The 15,123-nt window shown below is 47.8% G+C and overlaps 1 protein-coding gene across 1 annotated transcript; it reads left to right on the top strand.

Annotated features, from left to right (window-relative positions):
• Window positions 1-5,443: 5,443 nt before the first annotated feature.
• LOC105473868 (ARF like GTPase 4C) lies at window positions 5,444-7,403 on the top strand. Its single transcript, XM_011728014.2, has one exon. The coding sequence runs from the start codon at window positions 5,961-5,963 to the stop codon at window positions 6,537-6,539; it is 579 nt and encodes a 192-aa protein (XP_011726316.1). The 5' UTR covers window positions 5,444-5,960; the 3' UTR covers window positions 6,540-7,403.
• Window positions 7,404-15,123: the final 7,720 nt, after the last annotated feature.

Here is a 15,123-nt window from a genome sequence, read left to right as displayed (position 1 = left end):
GGGCTTGATAGGGGCACAAAAGCATGACTGTTTTCATCTCTCTGGGGTCCAGCCAAGTAAGCTTAATTAAATGAAAATAATAGCATTTCAGTTCACCTGTGGAGGCAGGAGAAGAGGAATGAAAGTAATCCAAGTTTCCATCAAATACTTTTTGGTTCATAGTGCAGCTCTCTAATCACCTGATATTTATTGTTAACTTTTTTTTTTTCCTTCACCGTAGCTATTAGAGTAGAAATTTAATTACTGTGATTGAATTATTAAAGGATTCAGAAATACCTTTGCATACTAAGCCTTTTCTTCCCCCTGAACTGAAACTGCTGGCACTAATCTAAGAACTTTTCTGTCGCTTTGGTATGCCTGAGTGCTGACTTCCAAAGCTTTGAGTGGTAACATCCTTGACAAAGGTTCATTTAATATATGCCATGTAAATACTAGGGAGAGATGTAAAATAGTGTTATATAAGAATTATATTTGAAAATATTACTGATAGGAAAGATAATGGCTTCTATTTATTATTATTATTTTTTGAGAAGGAGTTTCACTTTTGTTGCCCAGGCTGGAGTGCAGTGGCACGATCTTGGCTCACTGCAACCTCTGCCTCCCGGGTTCAAGCCTCAGTCTCATGAATAGCTAGGATTACAGATGCCTGTCACCACACTTGGCTAATTTTTATATTTTTAGTAGAGATGGGGTTTCACCATGTTGGTCAGGCTGGTCTCGAACTCCTGACCTCAGGTGACCCTCCCACCTTAGTCTCCCAAAGTGCTGAGATTACAGACGTGAGCCACCATGCCCAGCCCAGATAATGGCTTCTAAAATTTTATATCTATCTCAAGAATGTAATAGAGATTGACAATTATTAAGGAAGACTTGAAGGTGGGGAGCCTTTTAGCTTTTTATTTTAAAACATTCTTTTTTCTTGAAGAAAACAGCAACAACAACAATAACCACACAAAACACTAGCAGTGGTGATCATTGGGAAAATAAAAACCTGAATTGTTTCAGCCCTGTTGCTTAGCAAAATAAAAAATAAGGCACCCTGATTTTTTTTTTTTCTTAGAATTATAAACTTGAATGGCCAATAGAGTAGTGGATCTTTTTTATTTTCAGACTTTGGACCACTGGAATAAAGCAGGAGCTTGCAAGCATCACAGATTCTCATTTATCTCCCCCCCAAATCTACAGTCCACAAAACTTCCCTTGGCACCAGTGTCTTAGTGGCTTCCACTGTTAAGTAGCCTGAGCCGGCGTTTCTCCTGGAGTTGAAGGGGTGGCTCTGCAGTGATGGTGAGTGGTTGGCCCAGCACGCCCTGAGGCTTCTGAAAGTATTGATTTGGTTCTTCCTTAAGGAACCTCTCCTGACAAATAAAAGGCTTCAATCCTGGACCACCCGGCTTCGGGAGCTTCAGGCCTTGTCACCTTGTCTGCCAACTGGCCTCCTTCATTCTTGACTCCCAGCCCCATTCTTCATTGACAGCTGCTCATGCCTGCCTATGAATTAGATGCAAAAATCAGTTTTCTTCCCTCCTCTGGTCTCAGCTGGGTTTCCTGGATGTTGTTTTCTGCTCTCTTCCATCAATTGTGATTCTTTGAACAGTTCTCCTGGTAAAGCAACTTCCTGCTCTGCCAGGTTCCTGGCTTCTCTCTCCCGGCAGATAACCGGCAGGTCTCACAGACAAGACCCACACTGGCATCAATGGCTCCAAGCTCTGAGCCCCAAGCAAAGCACCCATGGGCCCCTGGCACTTCCTCAGTTTAACCAGTAGGGCTCTATTCCTGCATCTCCATAGAGAGAAGAATATTAGGGGGTCACTTATCCATCATTCATTCCATAACTATGGACTGAACATTTGCTAAGCACTAGGCCAATGTGCCTCTGTAGAGGCCTTCATCTATTATCCGAGAAGCTCAGCAGAGGGCACTCCTGTATTATAACAGTTAAGCACCGGGGCAGTGAACCTGAACCCAGAGTTCCACAGCAGGTCTGCAGTGAGAACATGCAAATAACCCCACACTTACGTGTGTGTGTGTGTGTGTGTGTGAACACATGTGCCCATGTTCTGGTTTTTATTTACTCATCATGTTCAAGAATAAATGGGATGCTCCCTTTTGCATTTTAGGTTATTAGCCTTACTCAAGCAAAGATAATAATGCCATGATGTATTGCTCTAGTCACCGGATTCACTCAAAAGTCATTTTAATTGGTGGCACATTTTATTTCAAAGCCCTTAAAGGGAAAAAGAAGAGAATATTTTAGGATGCAATTTCAAAATTACTGCCAAGTTATTGCCTTCTGTTTGCTTGAAATAATTGAGTTCTTCTCTGGATGCAGTCATCTTGATGAAGAATAGAAAGGAGAGGACCTGAAATATCACTGCGGCTGGAAGAGAAATTCATCTCAGGCAGGACACAAGTACATGCTATTCTTTGAAAAAATGACTCCTTCTGATTAATTAAAATGATGTAAGTGCCACAGTGCAGCCAATATTTCCCACTCAGTGGAATTTCGCCATGATGTATGTCCATGAAGAAACAGCCTCAAAGTAGGCCTTGCATGTCTGATGTGAGTGGTAAACATTACTTTCCTTTTCATAATTCCGGTGTTTTTCAATAAAAATCCGTATTTGAAGGAAAGTTACCAGTCAACTCAACCAAATTACATTTTTATGTGTTAGAAGTTAAATTATTATCAACTGTAAAATTAACTTATCACCTGGTGAATGAAATTAGCAGGTAGAGTGGTTACTATTCAATTATGGTGAGTTGCTGTTTAATGGCTCTGTTCTGCAAGGCTCTATTAATGTCTATTAATCTGACTTTTTTTTCTATTGGACAGCAGACAGCCCTTTATTGCTAAACCCCATCATGGTGGTGCAAAATGTGGAGGCTGCAGTCAAAAATACTGAGGCTTTTGGTAATAATTAGCATAGCACCAAAAAAATATCAGATACTTTACTAAAACATCTTCTTCCTACCACCTTAAAATCAAAGCAAGTCTTGACTAGGGGAAAAGGAAGTAACACAAAGGTAATTTGTGGAAGCCGGAGGGAGAGGCTTCCAGTCTGATCTGTCTCTTTCCAAATGTTCAGGTCCCAGCCTACTAAACCAAAGGTTTATCTTGGGCTAGGGCTCAGCCTCGGCCCTGTCCATGGCAGAGAAGAAAGAGAAAGAAGAAATAGTCTCACAAGAAGGTGGCTATCTATGGGGCAGGCATTAAAGAGAGCCAAGAAAATCACTCCAAAAACACCAAATCCTGTCTCCCCAGGTTTCCCAATAACTGAAACGTCATCATTATGAATTATGCCAACATCTGTTGTTTTTGTTGCCTCACTAGAGTTGCTCTTTTGGTGACAGATCCTGGATTCTTCTTGGAGAACCACCCTTCCCGATTTCAACCCCTGGGCCACATCCACTGATGTGTTCCCTCCTCCTGGACTGCAGTCCTTGATCCAGAGTGGTGCTCCAGGCTTTGGTTAGAGTTATTGGGAAAGAGTTGAACCTTTTCCTTTCCAGGATCTAAACCAAAGATGTGAGTCCAAGGCTGCCAGAAGGAAAAAGAATCAACACAGGGGAACACGGAGGAGGGCTGGAGAGACACCTGCCCTAAAGACTCCTTTTGAGCTCCTGGGTCTAGCCATGCCTGAAGAGGACCTTTATCCTTAACTTTTCAGTGAAGTCAGTGAATACATTTCCATTTTTATTTACAATGAAGTAAGTGGCACAGTGCAGCCAATATTTTCTGTTGAATTCTATCCTTCGGGTGGCTCACTTTAATCCTCATTGAAGGAAACAGCATGTGGATAGAGTGGGGTGTGTGGAAGAGGGCAGGCAGGTGCCCAGTTCTGTGCATACAGACCCTTGGTCCTGGAGCAGGTGGTGGGCCTCTAGGTTCTGCCTTAGCCGTCACAGCCGCCTAGGCCTTGTTACCTCACTGGGCAGCATTGGGCAGAATGATAGGCAGGGCCCTTTCCAGCCTGACACTCCGTTCCTACCCCCGGACCCACTCAGGAGAGTGGATGATCGCCCCGACTGCCGCCTTGGGAATTCCAAGGGTAGGGGTGGTGGTGGCTTGTCATTCCTTTTACAGGTGGGGTCTTCTCACATGCTTTGGTACCAACGACATTAAATGTTTTTCTGTGATTTGTGAACGGAAGGTCATAAAGTATTTGTCTAAAATTCTAGCTTTTATTCATAAATGATTAGCATTTTCATTTTCTTCTCCCTTGACCCCGTTTCCATCGTTTCTGTCTCACAAGCTAGAGCTGGGAAGATGCGGTCGCCCATGCTGTGGCCGGCTGTCTCCTGCGCAGCAGCTCTCCCCAGATCTGTGTGTTTGCCATAATATACTTCTCCGCACCCAGGGAGGATATGCATTTGTTACGTGTTTGCAAACCAGAATAAAACCACTGAATCGGGGTGACAGGAGGTGGAACCCGTGAAATATCAGTGTTTGTAACCCACGATGCCACCAGCTCCAAGCTGTAGACACATTTTCTTTCAGCCCTCGGGGCTGCTGTTGCCATTTCTGCGGAGTAGTTCACCTGCGGGCAGGTGGTTCTCAGTTCCCAAAGTCGGGTGGCAAGGGGTGCTCTCCCGAAATGCTGACGCTTCCCCCGGGATGTCAGCAGAGTCGATGGGGACGGACGAAATGAGGCAGCCCAGGCGAGTGTCTGGGAGGGTGAGCTGTCCGAGTTACTTGGGGCAGGGAGGTCTTCTAATCCCCCATCGCGGCCTAGGTCCGACCCCTGCCCCAACCGCTGCCACCGGGCAAGAAAGGCTAGGCCTCCAGGGTGCCCTGGGCACAGGCCTGGGCTCCGGAGGGCGGCGTTGGCCGGGTGCAGCCCGCTGGAACCCAGGCAGGAGGCGAGCCTGGGCGTCACTAGGGGCAGGGGCCGGGGTCGGCCACTGCCGCGGCGCGAGGGTGGGTGGGGACGCGCCTCTGGATCCAGAGCGCAGGCTGGCGGCTCACTGAGGCCAGCCCCGTCCAGTCCCATCTTGGGGTTGGAGGCCCCGACCTCGCCGCCCTCACTCCTCAGCGCGGCGCTCTCCCAGTCACCCTGGCCCGCCCCGCCCCGCCTCGCGCCCAGGGCTGGGACCCGGGAACCCACTCCCTCAGACAGGCTGGTCGCCCACCGCTGCGGCCCGGCCGGGCAGGGCTCGGGTCCGGGCGGGGGTTCCGGGAGCCGAGAGCTATTTTTGCAAACGCGTCAGCCGCTGGGGAGGAAGAGCCGGCTCCGGGCCCATTGTGTCTGCGCCGCGCCGCGCGGCGCGGGAGGGGCCGGGGGGTGGCGGCTGGGACGCAGCGAAGCGCGCGAAAACGGCCGGCTGGGCGGGGAGGACCGCGCCTGACCCCCGGCGGCGTGCGGGGCGGGGCCCGGGGCGGGGCGTGGGCGGGTCCTGGGCGGGGCGCGAGGGGGCGGGCCCGGGCGCCCTCCGGCCGCTGCAGGCTGGCGGCTGCTGCGGCGGCGCGGGGACTGCGGGGACTGTGAGGCGGCCGCGCGGACAGCGACTCCCGGGGAAGCCCGCGCCCCGGGAGCGGGAACTAGAGCAGGAGCGGCGCCGTCCCAGGCCAGAGGCGAGCGCCGGGCGCTGGGAGAGCGGAGAGCCCGGGCGCTGCCGGAGCGCGGGGGCGCGGCCCGAGGAAGCGACAGAGCGAGCCCAGGCCTGGGGAGGGCGCCGGGCGCGAGCCTCCTGCGTCGAACATCCGAGGCGGCTTCGTGGGAGACAAAGCCGCGCTTAGAGAAGCGATGCCCGCCGATCGCGAGCCCGGCCAGCGAGGGCGCGGGGCCCGCGGCGTCTGAGCGCACCGAGCCGTGCGCCCGGGGGGACGCCGAGCCCGGGGCCGGTGCGGGCGGCGGCGGGCGGGGCCCAGGTGCGCCCGGCTGCGTTGGGCCCGTGACTGCTCGGGGGGCGGCGCCCTCCCGCCGCAGCCGCAGTGGCCGGCGCCGCAGCCAGGAGCCATGGGCAACATCTCCTCCAACATCTCGGCCTTTCAGTCCCTGCATATCGTCATGTTGGGCTTGGACTCGGCCGGCAAGACCACTGTGCTCTACCGGCTCAAGTTCAACGAGTTCGTGAACACTGTGCCCACCATCGGCTTCAACACCGAGAAGATCAAGCTGAGCAACGGCACGGCCAAGGGCATCAGCTGCCACTTCTGGGACGTGGGCGGCCAGGAGAAGCTGCGGCCGCTGTGGAAGTCCTACAGCCGTTGCACGGACGGCATCATCTACGTGGTGGACTCGGTGGACGTGGACCGGCTGGAGGAGGCCAAGACGGAGCTGCACAAGGTGACCAAGTTCGCCGAGAACCAGGGCACGCCGCTCTTGGTCATCGCCAACAAGCAGGACCTGCCCAAGTCGCTGCCGGTGGCCGAGATCGAGAAGCAGCTGGCGCTGCACGAGCTCATCCCGGCCACCACCTACCACGTCCAGCCGGCGTGCGCCATCATCGGCGAGGGCCTCACCGAGGGCATGGACAAGCTCTATGAGATGATCCTGAAACGCAGGAAGTCCCTCAAGCAGAAGAAGAAGCGGTAATGCGCCCGGAGCGACCGGGGAGCGAGCGAGTGCGTCAAGAATGAATGGATGGATGGGTGGATGGATGGATGGATGGATGAGCGAGAACCCGCGCCCGCGAACAAAGACAGCGAACCAAAGCGATGCTTCGAATTTTTAAAACGGAATCTCTGCATCCAAATGCAGGACTGGTGACTTAAGGAGCTGCGAAGGCTGGTTTACCGGCCTGCTCTCGACCTGCCCCCCACCCCCAGCTCAGGGGACCTTTTGTCTGAACGCCAGAGCTACTGAAGGGGTCGGGGGACCGTGGTGGGGAGTGGAAGTGCCGGTCCTGCTGTCCGCCCTCCCAGCCCCAGTTGCGAGGCTCAATTGTTGGAGAGACAAAAGCGATTTCTTCCTACTCCTGCTGGGCCAGAAGTTCAGGCTGCCCCGCCCCCACTGGGGGATCGCACCTGTGAGTTACCTGAGGTATGCATTTCCCAGAACCCTGGGCGTACCCACCTGGGGGGCATGTTGGCTCTGGGGGGACCATCTCTCCTTGCATTCAGGGGCCGTGAAGCTGAGTAATTTTCGGTCGCAGGGCAGGCCCCTGTTGAAATTTCATTTGTCCTGCTCTGGGCCCAAAGGAGGTGATGGTTTGGGTCATCAGAGGACTGCCTGGGATGGTGCAGCGGGCACGGAGCGCTGTGCTGGCCTGGCTGGGGATGGCCGCGGAGATGCCCTTTTCCTGGTGCTTTGTGGTGGCTGCAGAAGACCAGTGTTGTTGAGAACTGCTTTTCAGCCTGGAATCAGACATCTTCCAGATGGTTTGGACCCTATCCATGTGTAGGTCATTATCACACAAAGAGACCAATAAAAATTAAAAAAAAAAAAAAAAAAAAAAAAGACGAACTATTGGAGGTGGTGGCCAATGATGCATTTACTGTTTGCAGGATAGTTAAAGGTGTTTAAAGGGTAAGGCTTTTGGTGTAAATGCTGGATGGGGTGTGTGTGTGTGGATATAGGGACCTCCCTCTGTACTGTGTAATCGGCATTAATACCTAGACTCATATGTATGGAATTTTAAATTCTCTCAGCCTACTGATTGGTTTGGGTGAGCACACCAGCTGCAGATGTGTGCTGAATTGCAAGATGGTATTTTTTTTTAACCAAGGGATGTCTTGTAATACTAACCGCGTGATGATGGGTTTTCAGACATGTTTAAAAAAAAAACGTTTACAAATGAATACTTACCTTAGAAATATTCACCTTAGGAAAAAAGACTTTGCTATGCCCTTTTATATTCCTTTACGCTGCAAGTGGCGACATGTTCAGATTTCTAATTTGGTTCATTGTGGCCTATCTGGTTTAAGTATTTCATTCAAAATGTCTCGTTAGAGTATTTGATGTCATGCACCAAAAAAATAAAACCCCACCTTGCAAAAGCTGACCTCGTTGCATGGAATTAAAAGAGAAGGAAAAACACAAGGATGAAGCCCTTCTGAATTCATTCTTGTGGGAACTGGCCTTCGGAGCCAGCCAGCACTTTGGGCAAATGCAAACAACAATGAGTGCTTGAGATAAAAGAAAGTGTGACGTCATGGTCACTGGTACTCAGGCACTTCACAGTTTACTTGAAAGAGGCTTTGGAAAATAGATAAAGTGAAAGAAGAATAAATACATATTTTTAATAATGTAATTTTAAAAATCCTTTAGAATCAGGACTCAGTCTTGGTTTGCAGGAGCTGTCATTTACCCTGAAACACAGTATCAAAAGGGAAACTTAAAACATACTGTTTGATTTTTTTAGTCCCTCTTACAATCCATGTTTTCAGATAGAATTATGACTTTCCCCCCACTGTTACACATTTCTTTACAAAGGAGACCTGTAGAAATGGGACATGATCATGCTTGAGCATGTGAGTTCGTCAAATTATGAGGCCATGCCTATTGTCCATTACACACCGAATGTTAATTTAAGAACCAGAGGCAGAAGTTCTGGCTTCCTGTTTGAAACCCAATTCCTATATGAAATTTTTTAAACGCAGAAACCTAGCAGCCCAGCTGCTTTTTCTCTTTCGTTGGTGTATTTGGTACCCCTCCAATGCTGGTCTTTTTGTAGAAACTCAGTAGAGAAAGTCTAGCTAAGCAGTGTTGAAAAGCCTGCAAGATTTCAGTTTACATATCGACAGCATATTCACTGATTTCTAAATGGGCTGGTCCCATCATCTGAAGATTCTGTATAGAATTATTAAAAAAAAAAAATCCATCTTTCTTTATTTTCTTCACATGCGACAATTTCTTAAGCACTTTGACATTTTGGTAGTTCCACACTATTGAGAGAATAATATATTTATTTTGTGACATTGCAGATGCCAAATACTGTAACCTTCTCGTGATAACAATACTTAGGTTCAACATCACTGTTCAAACCCTGTCATGCTTTAAAACTGATGCGAGATGATTTTGTTTTTTGCATAATCAATACTTAAGGGTGCAATCAACTGTTAGTAATTGTGCAGTAAAGTAAAGCCCTGTGGTGTATCAACTACTAGTTAAGAGTCTCAGTTGATTTCTGTAATGTTTGACCTAATATTAACCCATTTTGTCTCTGACCTAACAGAGGAAGCACAGATCAAATCACCTTGGAGTGGTCACCGGGGGGACAGGGAGCCCCCACCAATGTATCAATGGGTGATTTATGATGCCTTCTGCCCTTTGGCGAGTGAATGGGTTTCCCATAGGGGAAGTTGGCCTCCCTTCGTGAGCTTTGGAAGTGTTTTCTAATAGACACAGGGAGGCCAGTTTTGTTTCAGAGCAATTATCTTCCCAAATTCTCTGTTCTGGTGTTGGGACTGTGTGCCCTGGTTTCTGTTTTCCTTTCTACTGCTGTAATTCTCTGTCTCATCATCCTCCTTTTTGTTTCCATAGCCTTTTATAATGCATATATGATGCTGTGAACAGAAATAAATTATTTATACAATCAAACGACTGGGGAGATTTTCTGTGGGTTTTTTTTTGTTTTTTGTTTTTTGTTTTGACGTCGCTGGTATTCATTCTCTAGACCTCTGCTGAGTGAGGGGATGGATCACAAGATGGTGTCTGGAGTTCTAATCGGTTCTAGGGCTGTATCAGTCATCTCTGGATTTTTGGTATCAGGGTCTAGGTCTGCCGTGAATGGTGGATCTGGACGCTAAAATGCAGGAGTCTCTATGCATTTGAGACTCGTTCACTTGAGCCTGCCCTTCGGCTGGGTGCCTTCCACTGAGTCATCCCAAATCCTTTAGGAAAATGGCCTCAATGTCTAGCCCTTCCTCAGCACTCTCATTTACTAAAAAGGTCATTAATTGGTAATTACTTCAAAAATGTAATTTTGTAAAATTGGAAATAGCTATGTGCTAATATAAGAACGCTGGAAGTTACAAAGCTACTCTATCTTGGCTGTGTCTCTGCTCAGTACCTGGGCTGAGTCCATGATTTTTGAGTCCAAGGCTTGAGCTCTCTAAAATAGCAGGTGTAGTAAGACCCTCACACTCTGTAGACTGCAGAGAAAAGGTCCACTTTCTAGAGAAAAATGCGACTGGGCCAGAACCAATAGAACCTTGAATGGGTGCAATGGGTAGCACCTGGAGGCACCTGGCAGGTGTTAAGTGACAGGCTTGTTACTAAGTGATGGTTAAGACCCCAATGGGGTGTGGGGTCTCTTAAGCATGGAGCCCAAAAGAGCCAGTTCCAAATTCTGGCTCAAGTGCCTAGAGCCCTGTGATTTTGCTCAAGTCATTTCCCTCTGAGCCTCAGTTTCTCATGTGTAAAATGGGATCATAATTGTGCCTCAAAGCATTGTTGGGAGGATGCAGCAGGATAATACAGGTGAAGCGCTCGGCCCCATGCCTGGCACACAGCAAGTGCTCAATAGCTTTAGATTTGTTGTTATTGGCTGCCAACAACATGAGGAACGTGTGATAACCTAACCTTCCTGCAGGCCTTTAAGTCAGGTCCTTGCACTCTCCCTTTCAGCCATACTTCTTGGTATCCTCATCCCACTAAAACCTAGGCTGCTGACTCTGTGTTCGGGCCAGAATTGAGTGAAAAACAAGCAGCTGGAGACTCTGATCAACCCAGGTGGTCTTCTCCTCCAAAGGTGTGAGAGGCTGAATTAGGTGTCAAACTTAGGTTGCCAGATTCTTGAATTCATTACTTTTCATACATCCCATATCACTAGGCTGTGATTCCCTCAAAGCAGGGAGATCTTTAATTGCCGGTGCCTAGCATAGTACTGAGGATATAGCAGTTGCTCAGTAAATATTGGCTGAATGACTTAATTCCTGTCAATTAGTCACAAACTTTAGGCATTAAATAAAATTACTATCTCCTATTAAATATGTAAATGAAAATAGACAAAATATTATTCTTCCAGATCAGTATTATGAGATAAATCATTGCTCCAACCAAGCGTGTTGAAACTTACACATTGGTGAACACATTTGTGGGTTTAGAGGTTTTTCTTTAAAAATGAGCATGGCTTGACTTTAGTAATTCACATTGCTGCAGGAACTAATTATTGGGACCTAGATTACATCAAAAGGCACGGATGCTGTTTCTGAAACCTAAAAAACAGCTGAAAAACCAGTTAGAAACTATTGTGGCTCTCTAGGAGTAAAAATGTTGAGAATCAAAAGAAGCAAAGACCAAAACCCTTGCTTTATGGGGCGACCTTAATTTAACCTTGATTCAACAAATACATTATTGGGGAGCTGAGTGACATCTGATACTTAGACAACATCAATCATTTTTTGTTTTCTAGAAAATTAACTGCAAGTGACCCCATCCCTGACCACTAGTAAACAAGGAGGTTGATGTTAATCCAAAGCCACTGTCCTATTTCCCCCAGTCTGAACTTTTCCTTCACGGTTTTGATTCTTCATTTATAAGTTTTTTTTGGTAGACCAGGGACGCCTGGCCTTACTGTTTTGTGTCTTTATGCTTGTCTCCAGAGCTTGGGTTCTTGGAACGATCCTGTTACCAGCGTTAACTGTTAGACTGTTTTGATGTCACGATCATGTGGTAGCAAGGAAGGACAAAATTATGTGCATACAACTGATGTGAACATTAAAGGTTTGACATGAAAAAAGTAAGAAGAGAACAAACTCAGAACTTGACAGTCCTTGATTTAGCAGCTCTCTGGCTGCCCAGCTGAATAACCTCTCTGCTTTGCGTCCTGATGTAGGTCTGATGCCCACAGCTTGGCATTTGCCTGCCAGGAAGGAATCCGCCATCTCAGTTGATACGTAGGCATTTGTCTTCTCTCCTCATTCGGCTGTCTCGTACATGTTCACTTATCCTTAAAACAGCCCTCTCCTTCTGGCTCTCCCTGGCTCAGCTGAAACTCGTTTAAAATAGAATTTGCACAAGACGTTGGAGGATTTTATACATTTGTTTTGCACCAGTTCTGAACTTAAGCGTGGGGCTGCGTCAGTTTCAGAGAGGAACTTGCAATGTGAGGGTTTCTGAGAAAGTAGCCTGTTGTTTCTTCCCCAAGATTAGAAGTGAGAATGAAAGATCTGTGTTACTTACTCCACCTAAGTTCTCAGAATATGCAGTGGCTTTCTTTGAATGGTACCACCTGACATGCAACTCTGGGCGTGAACTGCTCCTAATGCAGAATGTAACTGTGGCTGCATTCTGCATGGAGCATGGCAGCATGGCATGAAAGATGTAACCAAAACAAGCAATTTTTAAAGTTGTTTTTATAGCATGCCTTTTAGAAGGCAAGCATCTCATTTGCATTTGTTAATTAAAATTACTCTAACGTAGTACCATTAAGCACAGCCCAGTTTATAGTCCCTGTTAGTCCTAGATGATCGTAGTAATAGCCATGGCAGCCTTTACTGAGTGCTTAGTATATGCTAGGTACCATGCTAAGTGCTTCACATGCTTGATAACTTTTCCTCCCAAAGGCCCCAAGATACCAACTCATTTTATTTGCACTTACAGATGAGGAAACCGAGGTTAAGAGGAGATTAGCTAATGTTCTGCAAGGGTGGAACTAGTTTAAGCCCCAGGTCCCTTCAACCCAAGGGCTGGGCTCTTGGAGGCTCCACTAACCTGCTGCTCTTAGATCGGGAAGGTTCTGCAGTTTAAAAAAATATGGAGCTCTGGGCCAACCACGGTGGTTCACTCCTGTAGTCCCAGCACTTTGGGAGGCCGAGGCAGGTGGATCACCTGAGGTCAGGAGTTTGAGACCAGCCGGCCAACATGGTGAAACCCTGTCTCTACTAAAACTACAAAAAATTAGCGGGGCATTGTGGCAGGCACCTGTAATCCTAGCTACTTGGGAGGCTGAAGCATGAGAATCTCTTGAACCCAGTTGACGGAGTTTACAGTGAGCCGAGATCGTACCACTGAACTCCAGCCTGGGCGACAGAGCGAGATTCCGTCTAAAAAAATAATAATAAAGAAATCTGGTGCTCCGGATCTAGCAAGACGAGGATGGAGGGTTTGTGTTGCCAGCCTGTATCACCACCCTCATGCTGATAACAGAAAGGGCGACCTCCTTCCCCTCCCCCTTCCCCCACCGCCAGGTCTCTGCCGACGTCCTAGCACTGCACCTTGCTTTCTCTCCTTGGCACATCCCAGTGTCTAGAAGACAATCCGTCTTGTTTCAGATTCTGTCCCTGAATAATTTTGTTTTCAGTTTTCCTTTCAGGAGTGTTTGTCAGGGACGATGCCTACCCCACACAGGGTGGACAGGGAGGAGTGTCAGGTGTCACTGGGTCTGCATTTGGGGATGTGATCTTGAATGAATCACCTGTCTAACTCCTCTCAACCTCAGACCCCTCAACTACAGGATGAGGCTGAGAATCCCTGTCCTGCTTACCTCTCAGGATTGTTTTAAAGGTAAAATGAAACACTAGATGGAAAAGCACCGTGCAAGCTGCAAGGCAAGTCATACACACGGCAGGGATCCATATGATGCTTCGGCTGTGACCCCTTCTCCCCGCTGATGGCAGGATGCCCACTCCTGCTTGTAGGGGAATTCTGCTGGTCTGTTTTTCACAGACAGGCCAAACAGCCCTAGTGCTTGCTCTCTCTTCATTTTCACTGATAAGACTTCCAGCTCATGGAGAGTAAACCAAAGGAGACTTCCTAAGGGAAAACATCTCTCCTTGCGAGATTCTGGGCTTAGAATCTTTAGTGGAAGTTTCCAGTAAGTGACTGTGGGGGAAACAAGCCTCCTCTCTCTGTGGTTTGCAGAATTCTGATTCTTCTAATGGCTACTCCTGAATGTTTCCATTTCCTTAAACGCTAACTCACTGTGCAGTTAATTTCAACTGCCTATGCCACATAACAACTAAAAAAACTACACTTGTGACATTTAAAAGGCATCATGGTAAGTAATGATGATTGCAACAGTTTATTTCATAAATATGTGTTTGAATCCATTACATGAATGAAAATTTGCATTGCTATGTAATTTGAATTGTGCTGGGATGCTGTGTTTATTGAATAAAAAAGGCTTCCAAAAACAGTATGGACAGCCAATTGTGACACCCACAATATTAGGGAGACTGTGATATAGGCGAAGTGCTTGTCCTCAGAGGGCTGATATTCTGGTAGGTGAGTCAGGCCTAAATGCTCAAGTGAGGTGCTTGACTCCAGTGCAAAGCATCCATCATTTTACCAAAGAGAAAGTCACACATTTAACCAAACCCACCATTGCAAGCCACACCAGCCTTGGAGTAGAGCCGGAAGCAATGTACGTTCCCAAAGCGTATTACTCTGTGGTCCCGGTACCTGCAATGTGAAGAATTCTGCCCCCCCTCAAAATCCTTCTCCAACTCTTTCAGAGATTTCCTGGGGCAGGGAGGGATGTTCATTGTACATGTGTCCTCAGCCTCCTCCACTTCCTTTCCTGCCCTGACTCCTGGAGGGAGTTTTACAGGTTTTTGAGAAGCTGATCATCATGGTCAGCATGATGGCCCAAACTGCTGGTCCCAAACACTGGTGACCCCACCTGGGTCTGCCCCATTCTCAATGTCCAGCAGGTATTTCTGGGGCCTGGCTCCTCAGTGTCTGCTCTTGCACACAAGGAACACAGGAATCAAAGAGCCCAGGGATTATCTGAGTGTCTAATGCTGTGCCATCCCAGAATCCGCCTTTTATCTGACACTGGCTCTCTCTCCTGGAGCCTTTCTTGGGTGTATCAGCCCACTAGTCCCCTCCATGGAGTTCTTCCCAAGAGATGCCTTAGCTGATTAGAAATCCTGGGATGGATGGGAATCTTGGTTGGGCCCAGCTCAGGGTTCTAAACCAGGGCTCCATCAACCTCAAGGGAGATGTGTGGTCTGCCTGCAATCTGGTTGCTGTCATAGAGTTAAGAATTTCCTGCAGAAGTATTGAGAATGACCACTTCCCCCTGAAATCCAGGCTGTGTCTTAATTCTGTTCTTCCTGCATTTGGTTGTATAGATAATTGGATGCTGGAATCAGAGATTAAAGGATCTGATGTGGGGTGAAGGCCTCAGAAGGAGATACTGCAGGTAATCTATACAGATCAATATCTTATCGTCTTGCTGGCAGGACCCTGATTTTGCTTGGATGGCACCTTCTGTCTCATGGTTATGTAT

Source organism: Macaca nemestrina, chromosome 11, assembly GCF_043159975.1.
Source record: "Macaca nemestrina isolate mMacNem1 chromosome 11, mMacNem.hap1, whole genome shotgun sequence".
NCBI classification, from domain to species: Eukaryota; Metazoa; Chordata; class Mammalia; order Primates; family Cercopithecidae; genus Macaca; species Macaca nemestrina.
The sequence above is the reverse complement of the archived record's forward strand: the minus strand, read 5'-3'. Positions and strand labels throughout refer to the sequence as shown.